Here is a 14,997-nt window from a genome sequence, read left to right on the forward strand (position 1 = left end):
AAGATGCGAAGAATATAAGCTACTTCTACTGAGTTACTAGTTATGGGTGGATTGGTGTGATGAGTTCAGTCACAGGCCATGCCAAGACGGTAGACACACGATGCTCAGACGGTCGGTAAACACCGCAGGGATTGAAGCTAGTCCCAGGCAGGAGATGAAATTGAACCCCGGAACCAGAATTGAGGCGAGGGTTCCTATTCTTAGTCGGCCACCTTACGTTTCAAAACGCCGATCGGATACTGAAACCAGGCTCCTCAAGGGGGGCCGAGCTGTGGCTGGCACGCCTTGATTGGGTCATTGGAATGGCCACCGTTGCCCTTCTTTTCAGGCTTCATTACACTGTACCAGAACTTGGACCGTTTAAAAGGCATAACTAGTTAGTAGTAACTAACCGACTTGTGGTTATCTAATTCTCCAGTTATACGTACGGTATGTGTAATGCACCCGCTGCTCTAGTCTAGGAAGGTAGAGTGGTGATAATAACTGAGGAGAAAAGAGACTCAATTACTCAATTGCATCAGCATATGGTATCAGCAGCTCTCAGGGATTAACTAAACTACTACCCTAGTTGTTGAGACAGGAGTTCTCCAAGTGGTGCTTACCTATATTTAGAGGGAATCTAGTAAGGTTAGCAGCAGCAGTAGTAAGTAGTAACACGTAGTAGGGATCATTCCTGGCTTGTACAGAAAATAAAGTACTGCCTAGGTATGGTAAGTTTTAATTAAACGCTGGTAACGCTGGAAACATTGCTTTGGTTGCTTCAGCCGAGGACAACTTGGCTGGTGGGTGTCGGTCACGCTGTCGCCAAAAAGGAAGATTAACTGGTGTCTGTCCTCTTTGGAACAACGGCGACCGCCTCTTGTCTTCTTTTTCCCTTTGTCTACTCTCAGCTTATGCTTTCCCGCATAACTCCTGCTGTTCAAGTTCACCCAGACTCTCGCCCTTCTATCAGTCAAATCTCGCCCCCAGCCCGTAATATCTTGGGGGTTTGCCTCCCTCACTCGCTTCAACCACTTACGCGCGTCCAGATCCGGGCCGGTTCCGTCTGAAGGGGAAAACCCCACCGCACGAGCGCAGGCAGCCAGCCTCTAGGATCAGACAAGGTCAACTAACAAGCTCTCCTTCGATCGCAGGAGTTCTCGACCCCCCCAAACTTAACTGCCGCATCAAGGCTGCAGCATCTGTCCCTGTCCGGCTTACTCGCTCCTTTCTGCCACCCAAACAATTTTTCTTTTTTTTTTTTTTTCTTACTCTTGCCATTTATTGTTGTTGTCGTTGTTATTGCTCCTCCAGTCCTTACCTAGGCGCTGTCGCTATTGTCTTTGGACTGCCGGTCATTGTTGGCGCGCGCTGCCGAATGCTTGGCTCCAGGTAGTCAAGTCAACTCAGTCATCAACCACGCCAACCCGTCCATTTTAGCCTTCCCATTGCGCTTCCCTTCAGCTCCGGCACGGACTACACCTGTCCCAACACTCGTTAACATTGAAGTCGCTCAATTACAAGGAGCATTCCGCTCCAAGAGTTTCTCACGATGATTTCCGAAAAGTATGATGCGTTTCGTCTCCAATCTCTTGGCCCCGTTGGGACCATCGTCGGATTCGCAATGTACTGACCGTGGCGTAGGTATATCGGCCTCATTCTGGCTATTACATCAACAATGGCGATCGGTATGACTCTTTCGTATTGGATTCACTCTCCGCAAGAGCTGACAAGTATTAGGTACAAGTTTCGTCATTACGAAAAAGGTTCGTTCGTGTCCAATCGCCGCCGATGACCTGCCGCGCGGAATTGCCTCTCGTCGATTTTATCGATCCTCGTCTCGAATAAATGACTGATATCTGTCATATAGGGCTTGATGCAAGCATCCGAGAGGCATGGCTTTGAAGGAGAGGGTTTCTCATATCTCAAGAGTCCCATATGGTGGGGAGGAGTGGTTACATGTACGACAGGCCCTGTTCTATCGATTGTCGCTTGAACGAGTGGAGCTGACCGGTGGTGATGTAGTGGCCGTTGGAGAAGTCGCCAATTTCGCAGCCTACGCCTTCGCCCCCGCTATCCTCGTCACGCCCTTGGGTGCGCTAAGTGTCCTGATTGGGTGAGGCTCCCCTTCACAGACCGAAGTTACTATACAATAGGCTAACGGGCCATAGTGCGGTTCTTGGATCATATTTTCTCAAGGAAAGACTGGGTATACTTGGGAAACTAGGATGTGCGATGTGCCTCCTTGGCTCCGTCGTCATCGTCCTTCATGCGCCCCCAGACAAGCCGGTGGAGAGAATTGATGAGATCCTGGGCTACGCGCTGCAACCAGGTATGGACCGACAAATCAATCTCACATTCCGGTTGTTAGCTGACACATCTCGTTTATAGGATTCTTGATTTACTGTCTCGCTGTTGCCATCTTCTCTACCGTCATGATTTACCGCGTCGCTCCCGTCTACGGCAGAAAGAACCCTCTGATTTACATCTCCATCTGCTCCACAGTCGGCTCCGTCTCAGTCATGTCAATCAAGGCCTTTGGTATTGCGGTGAAGCTCACGTTGGGAGGCAACAATCAGTTCACGCAGGCTTCGACCTACGTTTTCATGATCGTCACGGGTTTCTGCATTTTGACGCAGATGAACTACATCAACAAGGCGCTGAACCAATTTTCTACATCAATGTAGGTGCATGTCGAGCTTGCAAGCCGTGTGCAATTGCTGACGATGTCTGACAGCGTTAACCCCCTCTACTATGTCACATTCACGACTGCGACCCTGTGCGCCTCATTTATCCTTTTCAAGGGATTCAACACCACTGACGCTGTCAACACCATCTCCTTGCTCTGTGGATTTTTGATCATCTTCTCCGGTGTATATCTTCTGAATCTTTCTCGACACGACCCAGATGGACGACAGATGCTCAACGCGAAACTTGACGATGAAGGAATCCCAACGGACGGAATCGCCGGATTTCAGACTCGGAGGTCCATGCAATCCCGCCGCAGCAACGAGCCTCATCGCCGGAGCTCTTCGGGGACTTATATGAACGGGCACGGAGACCGTGAAGGGCTTATGCGTGCCTATGATGTCGAGAACCAGGCATTCGGGCTGTCCGACCTAGCCGGGGACAGCGACGGAGAGCCAGGTCCCACCTACAAGCGAAGCGAAGAAGTAGATCATTCTTCTCATCAGCCCAACAAGCCTTCCGCACTATAGAATGATGCGACGCCTGACTGGTTTTTCATTTGCTTGCCGGCTACATTTACGACCCAGAATATTGCTGTGACGTTTTCCTTTTATATGCTGTGCTTCTCAACTTGCTTTTCTCCTTTCTCCACCCACTTTGTTCCTCCTCTCACCCCCCTCGATGACCTCTATCTATCACCCCGTGGTTTGTGTTGATGGCTGCTTATTGGATGCATTGTACTTTTACTTCCCTCTCCAAGCGCGAGGAAATACCAGGACGAGGAACAAGAGATGCCCATGAATGATTTGGATGTGCATTGGGATTGTTTGTTTGAGTTTGTTTTCTTTTTCCCTTTTCACTATTGCTGGTTATCCTCTCTTCTGGCATAGATCGCGGGCGAATCGACTGCGATAGATCCGAACTGTATATAGGCCCTAGGATAAACTTGGCAAGATAGATCTTTGTGTATTGACGCGCGCAGACCTGGCTGTGAGGCCATTACTCCAGTGGATTCTTTTGACTTGACTAGGTACACAGTAGATGTTTACTTATCTGCTACATTTAAAAATAAACCAATTGACCACTTCGTGGCTGGGGCGCAGGTGACGTAAAGGGACGATGGAAAACCCCTCGCGATCGGGCAGGTTCTTGGTTTGTGGGTTGGGTTTGGCCGCCCAGTGGGGTTGGCGGTTGAAGATCGATGATGTCGGCTTCTCTCTGCCTTGTTGTCCTGACAGGCGTTGGGATTAGTCTTGGCCTAGTGCATCTACCGACCTTCGTGTGCCGGATGGCCTGTTCTACAAATTCCCCACTGCGGACGCCATAATTTTGAAGATATATGCCGAGCTATGGTGTGGATGGACAGGCTAGAAGATAAGTTCGGCTCTGCAGCAGCTTAGGCACCGCATCGTCCACTGCTGCTTCGCTTGCCTCTCGGAGCTCTTTGCGCTTCCCCACTGACCGCGACCGTCGCAACCCCGCGATAAGCTCAAGCGACATGCCGGGCTTGCTGCGAAAGCTAGTCATCATCGCCACTGTCGATGGCTTGATCCTTCAATCTTCCGGCAATGGATTGAGACATTCTGGAAATAATGAGCCCAGCTCTCTCCGCATCGACTACAAGACCAACAAGGTCTCCTCGCTCCCCGCGCCGGCCTCGGACCTGGACGAGGACAGAGATTCTGGCTTAGAGGCTTATGGCCTTGTCGGTAAGCAGCCTGTTCCTTGTTTATATATTTAGTGTAGCTGTTCACTGCGCTGGATATACCATCTTGTGTTGGCTGTTTATATCCCGATGAGTTACAGAGAGCCCCATAGCTAACGTCCTAACGCGCTTTAAAGGGCTGCTATCCGTTGCGTCATATTCTTTCCTCATCTCTATCACTCAGCGGCAACAAGTGGCTCAGATACAGGGCAAGCCCATTTATGCTGTGACTAATGTCGCGGTAATCCCGACCTCGTCGCAAGCAGATGCGATTCGCGCGATCTCTCAGGCAAAGGAGAGCCTGTCTCACGGAGAAGGTGGGCCGGGCGAGACTGCCTCCGATGACAGTAGCACGATATCGGACACCGAGACTGAAGGCGGCGACACTGAAGTTGGCACGGTGCCAGCTTCCCCTGAGCAGGAAGTCACTCATTCCCGGGCTCGCAGTGTCGGCAGCATCGCTGAAGATGTGATTGGGAAGAGAGTACGATTCGGACGTTTTGCTGCAAATTGGCTCTCAAGGAAAACTCTTGGTTTGCCCGGCCTTAGTACTGTAGGTCATAATTCTGCAGAGCCGCTCGTGGAAGATGACAAGGGGGAGCCTGAGACCATATCCTCTGAGGTGAATGATGAACGTTCAAGCCCCGTTTCAGAGAGTCATGATGCACCGCCTAAAACACTTGGAGAGCCGTTTCCCTCCGATCCAACCGTGGAGTTGCTTCCGAAGTTGCTACGTTATACCAAGATGATCTTTTCTTCCCAGAATTTCTTCTTCGCATATGATTATGATCTCACCAGACAGTTCGGGACGCAGGAAGAGTCGTCTCTCAAGAATCATCTGCCGTCGCACAAGATCGTTGATGAACTGGTATTAGCCTTTCCTTTGTGACGGGCAGTATGCACGTGCTAATTCATCATCTTCAGTACTTTTGGAACCGGCATCTGATGTCTCCCTTTATCGCAGCTGATGCCCACAACTATGTCCTTCCGTTGATGCAAGGTTTCGTTGGCCAGCGAGAATTCACCGTTGAGGCTGCCGAGACTCCGGCTGAGAATCAACCCTCAGACACGGAAAAGCCGGACGAGGAGCTCAAGGAAGGACGCATACTGGGTGACAAACAAGAGGCAGAAGCTGTTCAAACCAGCGAGAAGAAGCGTGATTATCTACTCACCCTGATCTCGCGACGGTCTGTTAAGCGTCCAGGTCTACGATACCTCCGTCGCGGCGTTGATGACTTTGGGAATACAGCCAACTTTGTGGAGACAGAGCAGATTCTCTCCGTCCCGGATTGGGATCCGTCCCATAATGCTCACTCGTACCTTCAAATACGTGGATCAATCCCACTGTACTTTTCGCAGTCGCCATACGCTTTCAAGCCCGTCCCTGTACTGCACCACTCTACCGAAACGAACCAACTCGCCTTTGACCGACACTTCAGGAATCTGAGTCGGAGATACGGGAAGATCCAGGGAGTCTCCCTTATCGACAAGCAAGCCGGAGAGTTAAAGCTCGGAGAGCAGTATGAGAAGTTTGCAAAGGCTTTGAATGAGTCAGGTGGTATAGATGGTGTGCCGCTTGCACTGGAGTGGTTTGACTTCCACCACGAGTGTCGCGGTATGAAATTCGAGAATGTGAGCCGCCTGGTGACGCAACTGGAGGATACTTTGAGCGAATTTGGTGATACTGTTATCCGCAACGACACTGTCCTCCAGTCGCAAAAGGGTATTATGCGCACGAATTGCATGGACTGTCTAGACCGCACTGGGGTCGCGCAATGCGCCTTTGGCCAATGGGCTCTAGAGCGTGAATTGAAGCGCGAGGGCATCAACATTGATCTTGGCCGTGATTCATCTACTCGGTGGTTCAATACTCTATGGGCAGACAACGGGGATGCTATTTCGAAGCAATACTCCTCGACAGCTGCCCTGAAAGGTGACTACACAAGGACCCGGAAGCGGAACTACCGGGGAGCACTGAATGACTTTGGCCTGACACTCTCCCGTTATTACAACAACATTGTCAACGACTACTTCTCACAGGCGTGCATTGACTATCTGCTGGGCAATGTCTCCACCCAGGTTTTCCAGGAATTCGCTGTAGAGATGCAGACTACGGACCCGGGAATCTCGGTTCAGAAGCTCCGGCAGAATGCGATCGACACGAGTTGCAAGATTGTTATTAGCGACCAGTCAGAAGAGTTCCTGGGTGGGTGGACAATGTTAACTCCTCGGCAGCCGAATACTTTGCGGACCATGCCATTCGAGGAGGCGGTGCTTCTACTCACAGACGCAGCTATCTACAGCTGTCGCTTCGACTGGAACGTCGACAAGGTGCTATCGTATGAACGCATAGACCTGCATTCCGTGACCCGGATCAATTATGGCACCTACATCACGTCGGTCTTGACCGAGGCCCAGGCCGACGAGCAGAACAACATGGGGTTAGTAATTGAGTATCTTGCTGGCGATGAGAACGCGCTGCGGGTCAACACCCGCTCCCTCCAGAGCCAGGTTACCTCGCAAACCCTCGACAGCAATGCGCGCCCCAGCACCGAATGGAACATGTATGCGTGGTTCAAGGGGACCCCCCGCTCGACCACCCGACTCATCGCGTTCAAGGCGCTTCCGCAGAACTCGACGGGGGCGACAGTGAGGCAGCCGGATTGGGTGCGCAGTATCTGCGAGGAGATCGAGCGGGCTATGAGAGCAGGCAAGACACGACATGATGATGACGGAACACAGAGTTCCATTATCGAGTCGTCAGACATTATATCGGTCGAAGAGGCAAAGAAGCGGACAGGATATCTGGAGCATTTGGTCTACGACATCAAGAAATTGGTGTGGGCGTAGACCGGGGGGGTGGTGGAGGTTTCGGTCATTTCTTTGATAAATCAAGTGACTTTCTGCACAAGAGCATAGTAATCATGATGTCCATAACTTCCAGAAAGTAACCATCTATGGGTAATAAATGCATTCATTGTTGGAATACATACATCAGTACCAACAACTACCTACTCCTTCATACTAGACAACTTTCAGGGTTAAAGTGATCACCGCTCCACTCTATGCACGCGATCAGGGCGGACGGAACTATTTTCTGAGATATGTACGTAAGTAAGCTAGCTCTGAAGGGATCCCTCGTGGGAGGTGTGCACGATGGGATCGGAGTTCTCTCTCTGACAGGTCATTTCTGGCATCGTGATGGCCTCCTCTGCCGCGCCGCCGACCGGGTCTCATGATACATACGTACTGCTGGAACTGGAAGACTTGGGGGGGAGGGTGGGGGGAAAATGATAAGTTACCGATTTCGACACTAGGATTTTCCGGGATTGGTATCCATGCATGTAAAGTAGTAAGTAGGGAGAGAAGGTATTCTTTTTGGTTCTGGGGAGATGGATATACCTTGATTGGGGGGAATAGATGCATGGTTGGTTCAGTATTGGAGCTGGGTACTAACAGTCGGAGTAAACTGCAAAATTGTATCAAACATGAACACTGTTGTATTTCCTATGATTATTGGGGATAAAGGTGCGTATCTATCTAGTATGTCTGCTTGCCCCTCGCTGGGCTGTGTCCGAAGGTAAAGGTATGTATCAGAAGGTAACTAAGGGAAACAAAGTGTATCAGTCATAGTCGCTGATTACCATACCGGGCAGATGGTTGCCCTTTCTCTGCCTAGCGGTGGCATGTTTATTACCGTTTCGCTGGTTACCGCGGCCACCAGACCTCTGAAAGATAGAGGGAGTCACCCAGTGACGATACCAGTGATGAACATGAACATGTACATTCCTCTTCCATGGATGTATTCCTGCCCATCGCATCGTCCCAACTGGGATCATCAGCTAGACTTCATCCCTCTGGCTGGGTACAGAGGCACTGGACTAGAATACTAGGTCGCTTCATCTTTTCTTCAAATACATATAGCCTGAATCCTTTTCCCCTTCTTTATAACCAGCCAGCCAAATTTTCCCTACGTAAGTAAGGTGCTTGGAAGTACTGCTACAACCCAAGGAAGTATCTCCGGGTGCACGGCCTCTTCCATGTAAAGAACCAGTGCCAGGAGGACCACTACTTAGTGCCACAACCACTCAGAACTTTGGTAACATTTTGGTGGTGGTTGCTAAGTAGGATTGTCTCCTTTGCCTCTCTGCCTCTTGCCTCTGCCTCTCTCTCCCTCTCTCTCCCTCTCCCTCAGTCTCTCTCAGTCAGTCTTTCTCCGCCAGCCAGGGGAATTTTCTCTTGTCGTCACCGGACAGCCTTCTGGCTCCATTGCGACTACTTTGGTCCACTTGGGAATATTTTGTGCGCTTGAATTGCGCTTTTTCTACTGTGAACATCGGATTGTTCTTTTTCTCTTTTTCCTTAATAAAATTAGAATCCTTTGTTGATTCTATCAGATAATATCATTTTTATAATTTATCTTATTTATTTTCCTTGTCTTCCATTTTTTTTTTCTCTCTTAGCCTTTCCGGGGAAGAAGGGGCTGGAGCCGCTTCCCACAAGTTCACGGCGGGGTTTCTTGGGCTACACAACGTCCCCTTCCACTCTCGGTCTCTCCCTCTCTCTGCCACTGTCTCTCTTCCTCTCCCTCGTCCTTCTACCCGCAATTGCTCCCCCCCTCCCTCTGCCTTCCACCTTTGCGACATCATGGAATGGCAACCGCAGGACGATCCATTGAGGCAGCTGGCTTGCTGCCTCAAGGATTCCCTTAACCCTTATGATCGCCCCCTCCAAAAACAGGCCGAACAGGTGTGTCCTTGCTGTCGCTTTTCTCCCCTCTCTTGCTCCGCTTTATTTCCCTACTTTGAGTTTTTTTTTTTATGATTCCCCTCCCCTCGACCACCTCAACAGAATGATGATTCTGGGAGCTTCGCGGTCGCTGCAAGAGCGCCGGCTCTACCCCATCTTCTGTACAGCTTTGTTTTAGGACCTATCTTTCGCTTCGAAATGTAAAATTTTGGCTGACCGAAGCTCTCCTCCGTCTTCTGTCGTCTGATAGATGCTAGTACAAGCAACCTCGTCGCCGGACTATGTCAACTACATCACCTACCTCTTCAGCACCCCGCAGGCTTCTCCGGTGCTGGGAATGGATAGCCAGACCTACGATATGGTCCGTTTCGCTGCTGCGATGAACCTGAAGACCAAAATTCACGTTGCCTACAACACGATCCCCCAACCCTGCTTGACCTATATCCGATCGGCCACCCTGCTCGGATTGCGCGACGAGAACCCTCACGTGCGGAAGTCGGCCGGAACAATCATCACAGAATTGGTGCAACAGGCGGGGCTATTAGCCTGGCCTGATGTCCTGCAGGAGCTGCTGACCCTCGTCGAAAATAGCTCCGGTGACATCCCGCCCATGGCCCAGGAGGCTGCCATGTCGGCTCTCTCCAAGGTGTGCGAAGATAATCGCAAGATCCTCGACCGTGACTACCAAGGACAATGCCCTCTCGACGTCATTATCCCCAAGTTGCTAGAATTTACCTCCAATCAGAGTTCCAAGGTCCGCTCAATGGCCCTCGGCACCATCCATGTCTTCCTCCCGCACAGACCCAAGGCGCTCATTGCTTCAATGGATCTGTTTTTGTCGCAATTGTTCCAGCTCGCCAATGATTCGAGTACCGATGTTCGTCGCACAGTTTGTCAGACTTTCGCGCAGCTGGTGGACTTCTCCCCCGAGAAGCTCATCCCCCACATGGAAGGATTGGTCAACTACATCATCATGCAACAGCACAATCAGGAGGACCCGGAGCTTGCGCTTGACGCCGCTGAGTTCTGGCTTGTCGCGGGCGAGCAGATCAAGCTCCAGCAGCCCTTGGCTCCCCACATGTCCAAGATCGTCCCGGTCTTGCTCCAGAGCATGGTTTATGACGAGGATGAAGCCATTCGGTTGACCGGCGAAGGAGATGATGCCGAGGACGAAGACCGCCAGGAAGACCTCAAGCCGCAGTTCGCCAAGTCCAAGAGCGGTAAATTGGATATGTCCAAGTCTGGACAAGCCAACGGAAACGCAGCTCCCGAGGAGGAAGACGATGACGATTTGAGTGAAGGCGAGATTGAGGATTCCGAATTTGGAGATGATCCCGAGGACGAATGGACGCTCAGAAAGTGCTCCGCCGCCGCGTTGGATGTCTTCTCGAACGTCTATCACGACCCGATCTTCGAGATCATCCTGCCCTACCTCAAGGAGACCCTCCGTCACGAGCAGTGGCCTCATCGTGAAGCTGCTGTCCTGACTCTTGGTGCTGTTGCAGATGGATGTATGGATGCTGTCACGCCTCATCTCCCCGAGCTCGTTCCCTATCTCATCTCCCTGCTCAACGACGCCCAACCTGTTGTGCGACAGATCACCTGCTGGTGCCTCGGCCGCTACTCCGAATGGGCGTCGCACTTGGGAGACCCGTCGGAAAGAGCGCGCTTCTTTGAGCCTATGATGGAGGGTATTCTGCGCAGGATGCTGGACGGCAACAAGAAGGTTCAAGAGGCGGCTGCTTCTGCCTTTGCAAGCTTGGAGGAGAAGTCGGACGCGAACTTGATCCCCTACTGCGAGCCCATCCTTCGACAGTTTGTGCAGTGCTTTGGAAGGTACAAGGACCGGAACATGTACATCTTGTATGACTGTGTTCAGACTTTGGCCGAGTGCGTCATGGGAGAGCTGGCAAAGCCTCAACTGGTTGATATCCTGATGCCTGCTCTCATTGATCGCTACAACAAGGTCTCGGATCAGTCTCGGGAGCTGTTCCCGCTCTTGGAGTGTCTCGGATATATTGCGGCAGCCTATGGCGACGCCTTTTCTCCCTTCGCCACTCCCCTCTTCCAGCGGTGCATTAAGATCATTTATGAGAACCTGCAGGAGTACATGGCGTCTGTCAACAACCAGGCCATTGATGAGCCTGACAAGGACTTCCTGGTGACGAGTCTGGACCTTCTGAGCGCGATCATCCAGGCGATCGATCCGCAGAAGAGCGGCGAGTTGGTCGCCAACTCCCAGCCCCGGTTCTTTGACCTGCTCTGCTTCTGTATGGAAGATCCGAACTATGAGGTCCGTCAGTCGTCGTATGCTCTGCTGGGTGACTGTGCGATTAACATTTTCCCTCAACTCGAGTCCTTCATCCCTAACATTATGCCCACTTTGATCAAGCAACTGGATCTGGATCAGATCCGGGATGATGATCGTCACACTGGATTCAGCGTTCTCAACAATGCCTGCTGGTCGTGCGGAGAGATCGCCGTCAACGAGAAGGCCGCGCTGTCTCCGTATATGGAGAAGCTGTACCAGGGCCTTTTCATCATCATTAACAACGAGGAGATCATCGACTCAGTGAACGAGAACGCCGCGATGGCCCTGGGCCGGCTTGGTATCTGCTGCTCCGATCAACTTGCAGCTCGTCTGAACGAATTCGCCGGAGTCTTCCTGAAGTCAATGAACAAGATTGAGTTCACCCGCGAGAAGGCTTCCGCTTTCCTCGGATTCAACCAGGTGGTGATGAAGAACCCCGCAGCCATGGAGTCTTGCCTTGGGGACTACTTCCAGGCCATCGCTGCCTTCCCCACCAAATCGATGAACCAGGAGGACTACCGTGACATTCAGACCTCATTCCAGCAGGTTTGTAGCCTTTTCCCCCATTCTCTTCAATCTGTGTAACTGACTCAATGATGATGCAGGTGTTGCAGGGATATAAAAATATGATACCCAATTTCGATTCATTCCTGTCGCAACTTCCGGCCCATGTTGCTCAGAAGCTTCGTTCTGTATACCAGATTTAGATCTATATGTTTGTCATGTTAATGTTTCCTTTGAACGCAAAATTTCATGGCGAAAGGCGCATAAAATTGCATTTCCTTTTCCTTCTCCCACGCCGGCATCTGGCTCGGTGGTTGGCTTCTCCGAAATCATGGACCTTTCTCCGGGCTGGGAGGGAGTATGCACACCGTCTGATGATTAAGCCTTGATGTGGCGTGTTTGGAATCTGTTTCAATCGACTGTGCGTGGATCGCCGTGTCGGGGTCTGCATAGAGGGAGGGCTAATGGGCTGGCTGGACCGTGGGCAATCAAAATAAAAAAAGGGACAACCCGAAAAGAGCAAAAAGCGGATGGACATGAAACCCTGGGATAGTATAGCTCGGGTCTATATAACCAGGAAGAAGAAAAGGGCAAGAGGGGAAATGAACAATGAGACATGCCTATCGATCCTGTACCTTTTTTTATTCTTCATTTTTCTTTATGTTATTAGATAGACCAGTAGAATAGTATATTAGATAGCCTTTTGATGCACGCAGGGGATAGTCGGCCGACACCTACTGTGTGTTTCTCAACCGTTGGCGTTCTCTTTTTCTTCTTTCTTTCTTTTCTTTTTTTTACCCTGATGATGTGAAGTTTCTTTTATCTGCAAATTACGATGGAAGGGAGGGGAGAAGGGGGGATATAGTCTATATATTCTATACGAATGATGTATATGAATTTGAGTTTGACATCATGATCGACAAACAGATGCCATTGCAAAGTGATGCATCAGCCAGCTAGCCAGCCAGCCAACTGCAAGTTCAGTTCTGGTCCGATCCACATGACAGTACTCATCAACAAAGAATAGTAGTAACTGAACCTAAGTTAAGTACCATAAAGCACAAAATAGCAAGTGAAGTTATACGAACAACTTCAATATTCCTAACCCCAACTACTTAATGCCTGTCTATATTCATCCCCTACGTCCCTAACCCAATCCCCTCTCTAAATCAACGTACGTAGTACTAAAATCACTAGCAATAAACACTAGTACTACTTACCACGGAGTAGTCAATGCCTATCTCCGACCCTTCGGATCCGAACACACAAAAAACAACAACCCTGGTCAATATTTTTTTTCCTTCCCTTCTGTCCGTCCCTTTTAATCCCTGCAATCCCCGGGCAAACCAGCCAAGGTCTGCTAGCAGGGTAGGGCGGGCAACCCCCTGGAGCTTTTAGCGTTTGCAGCATACATATACTACTAACTAACTTACTACTAGTAGTACCCCAGTCGGTTTGGGACAGGTCATTTCTAGCACAGCACAGCACAACACAGCGCAGCACACACACACACACACACACACACACACTTTCTCTTACTTATGGGAAGTACAGGTAGGGAGGGTCAGGGTAAGGCGACCACCACCACCACCATCATCATCATCATCATCATCATCATCATCATCGTCATCAAAGATAGTAATCATGAAGAAGCGCATATCGGCATCTCCGATAGGATGGTTTGGTTCATGTCTATGGGTTAAGATATGGTGGATGTGTACGACATTGACAGATTTTATCCTTGTTAATAGTTGGGGGAGAGTATTGATTGATAATCCATTCTAAGCGATTACTTATTCTGGTGGTGCTGTCTCTTAAGTACTTACAGTAAGATGTAAGCACTATGTACGGAGTAAGGAAGGAGGGCGGTAGGTGTGTTTGCTTGGGGATTCTTCTTCTTCTTCTTCTTCTTCTTCTTCTTCTTCTTCTTCTTCTGTGGAAGGTTCCATGCAGGTGGTGAGCAGGGGGATATTCCCTTGGTTTTACAGACTAGGCACTAGGTACTATAGTACTAGTGATTAGTAGTAGAGGGGGGGGGGGGGGGGGGTGGACATTAGATTGTTAGGCTAGAATAGTTGATTGAGGAGGAATGGTTGGTTGGATAGTTAGATGGATGGAGGATTTGTCACCGTTGAGTAAGTGAGGTAGGTTAGTTAGGTAGTGAGATGGCATCATGGATGGCGGTATGGCGGCTTACTCTAGGATTAATTGATTTGCCTCATTGGAATTAAACTAATTGATGGTTAATGAATCATCACTCAGCTACAGCTACAGTCTACTACTTGTCTAGTATGGATTGATAAGACATAGGTAATCATTCTCATCCATGTACGTACGCGCCATCTTGGAGTTAGCTGGAGTAGTCAGTAATTGACTCAAGTATGACTCCTACCCAATCAGGGTATCTTCGGCGAAGGCGAAAATGTTTCGGCCGCTAAAAAGCTACTGCAGGTGGGTGGTATTTTAGTTGAGCAGGATTTTATTTTCTCTTTCGGAGATTGGCCATTGCGCCGAGACTCTCTCTCTCTCTCTCTTACTCTCACTGTTTACTATTGTAGATATTGTGTACTCCGTACTGGGTGGTCTGTCGGCTAATTCATCGTGGAATTGGATGGGGTTCCCAGTCATATCCATACTAGACTTAGTCTTCAATTTAGTAAACCAAGTTCAATGAGGCTGTGTGGCCAACTTTTTGTTTTTGTTTTTGTTTTCCACCCCCTGTGTACCCATTTCCGAGGACGGCGCAGTAACGATTGATTAACTTCCATAGGCGCGCCCGACGGGCTGGATCCTGGGGCTGGAATTGATGGTGATACTGAGCGAGAGAAGAATAATAAAATCATCACTGGTGGGTGATCGATCCTTCAGGCTAGCCACGAGGGAAACTGGACGAGTTATTGGGTTCTGACATGGTTGATCCTGGGCCGCGTGTGAAGTTGGGGGCTAGTTTTGGGTTGTGGCAGTTATTTAGCAGTTAGTTAGGTGGGTAGTAGTGGGTTGGTCGCCTTGATTTCCTTTTTCTGCTCATTGCTGATGATGATGGTGAAGTGAACATCATCCC

The 14,997-nt window shown here is 50.0% G+C and overlaps 4 protein-coding genes across 4 annotated transcripts; 3 read left to right on the top strand and 1 right to left on the bottom strand.

Annotated features, from left to right (window-relative positions):
* The first annotated feature begins 1,225 nt into the window (after window positions 1-1,225).
* BO83DRAFT_374639 (DUF803 domain membrane protein) lies at window positions 1,226-3,673 on the top strand. The gene is made up of 8 exons (XM_025530249.1): window positions 1,226-1,545; window positions 1,624-1,667; window positions 1,720-1,745; window positions 1,850-1,940; window positions 2,005-2,095; window positions 2,151-2,311; window positions 2,371-2,662; window positions 2,717-3,673. Exons 2-8 carry the CDS (start codon window positions 1,658-1,660, stop codon window positions 3,195-3,197), a joined length of 1,152 nt encoding a protein of 383 aa, XP_025392798.1. The 5' UTR covers window positions 1,226-1,545; window positions 1,624-1,657; the 3' UTR covers window positions 3,198-3,673.
* A 246-nt stretch (window positions 3,674-3,919) lies between these two features.
* On the top strand, window positions 3,920-7,324 carry BO83DRAFT_374640 (SacI domain protein). Its single transcript, XM_025530250.1, has 3 exons — window positions 3,920-4,376; window positions 4,510-5,240; window positions 5,297-7,324. Exons 1-3 carry the CDS (start codon window positions 4,166-4,168, stop codon window positions 7,220-7,222), a joined length of 2,868 nt encoding a protein of 955 aa, XP_025392799.1. The 5' UTR covers window positions 3,920-4,165; the 3' UTR covers window positions 7,223-7,324.
* Window positions 7,325-9,371: 2,047 nt separating this feature from the next.
* BO83DRAFT_303657 (putative importin beta-2 subunit) lies at window positions 9,372-12,139 on the top strand (the record flags this gene model as incomplete). Its single annotated transcript, XM_025527198.1, has 2 exons — window positions 9,372-11,978; window positions 12,038-12,139. 2 exons carry the CDS (start codon window positions 9,372-9,374, stop codon window positions 12,137-12,139), a joined length of 2,709 nt encoding a protein of 902 aa, XP_025392800.1.
* A 745-nt stretch (window positions 12,140-12,884) lies between these two features.
* Window positions 12,885-14,279, bottom strand: BO83DRAFT_449691 (uncharacterized protein; the record flags this gene model as incomplete). Its single annotated transcript, XM_025536756.1, has 6 exons — window positions 12,885-12,975; window positions 13,115-13,148; window positions 13,370-13,407; window positions 13,476-13,628; window positions 13,763-13,925; window positions 14,273-14,279. The coding sequence occupies 6 exons, from the start codon at window positions 14,277-14,279 to the stop codon at window positions 12,885-12,887; spliced, it is 486 nt and encodes a 161-aa protein (XP_025392801.1).
* Between the last annotated feature and the right edge of the window lie 718 nt (window positions 14,280-14,997).

This window comes from Aspergillus eucalypticola (genome assembly GCF_003184535.1).
Source record: "Aspergillus eucalypticola CBS 122712 chromosome Unknown BO83scaffold_2, whole genome shotgun sequence".
Taxonomy (NCBI): domain Eukaryota; kingdom Fungi; phylum Ascomycota; class Eurotiomycetes; order Eurotiales; family Aspergillaceae; genus Aspergillus; species Aspergillus eucalypticola.

What these genes read in the sequence shown, in the direction of transcription:
- BO83DRAFT_374639 (XM_025530249.1), top strand. An exon ending in GTTTCGTCATTACGAAAAAG is followed by an intron (nt 1,746 to 1,849) that starts GTTCGTTCGTGT and finishes TCTGTCATATAG; the next exon opens with GGCTTGATGCAAGCATCCGA. An exon ending in AACCAATTTTCTACATCAAT is followed by an intron (nt 2,663 to 2,716) that starts GTAGGTGCATGT and finishes GATGTCTGACAG; the next exon opens with CGTTAACCCCCTCTACTATG.
- BO83DRAFT_374640 (XM_025530250.1), top strand. Translation starts at nt 4,166, where the DNA reads ATGCCGGGCTTGCTGCGAAAGCTAGTCATCATCGCCACTGTCGATGGC. An exon ending in AGAGGCTTATGGCCTTGTCG is followed by an intron (nt 4,377 to 4,509) that starts GTAAGCAGCCTG and finishes CGCGCTTTAAAG; the next exon opens with GGCTGCTATCCGTTGCGTCA. An exon ending in ACAAGATCGTTGATGAACTG is followed by an intron (nt 5,241 to 5,296) that starts GTATTAGCCTTT and finishes CATCATCTTCAG; the next exon opens with TACTTTTGGAACCGGCATCT.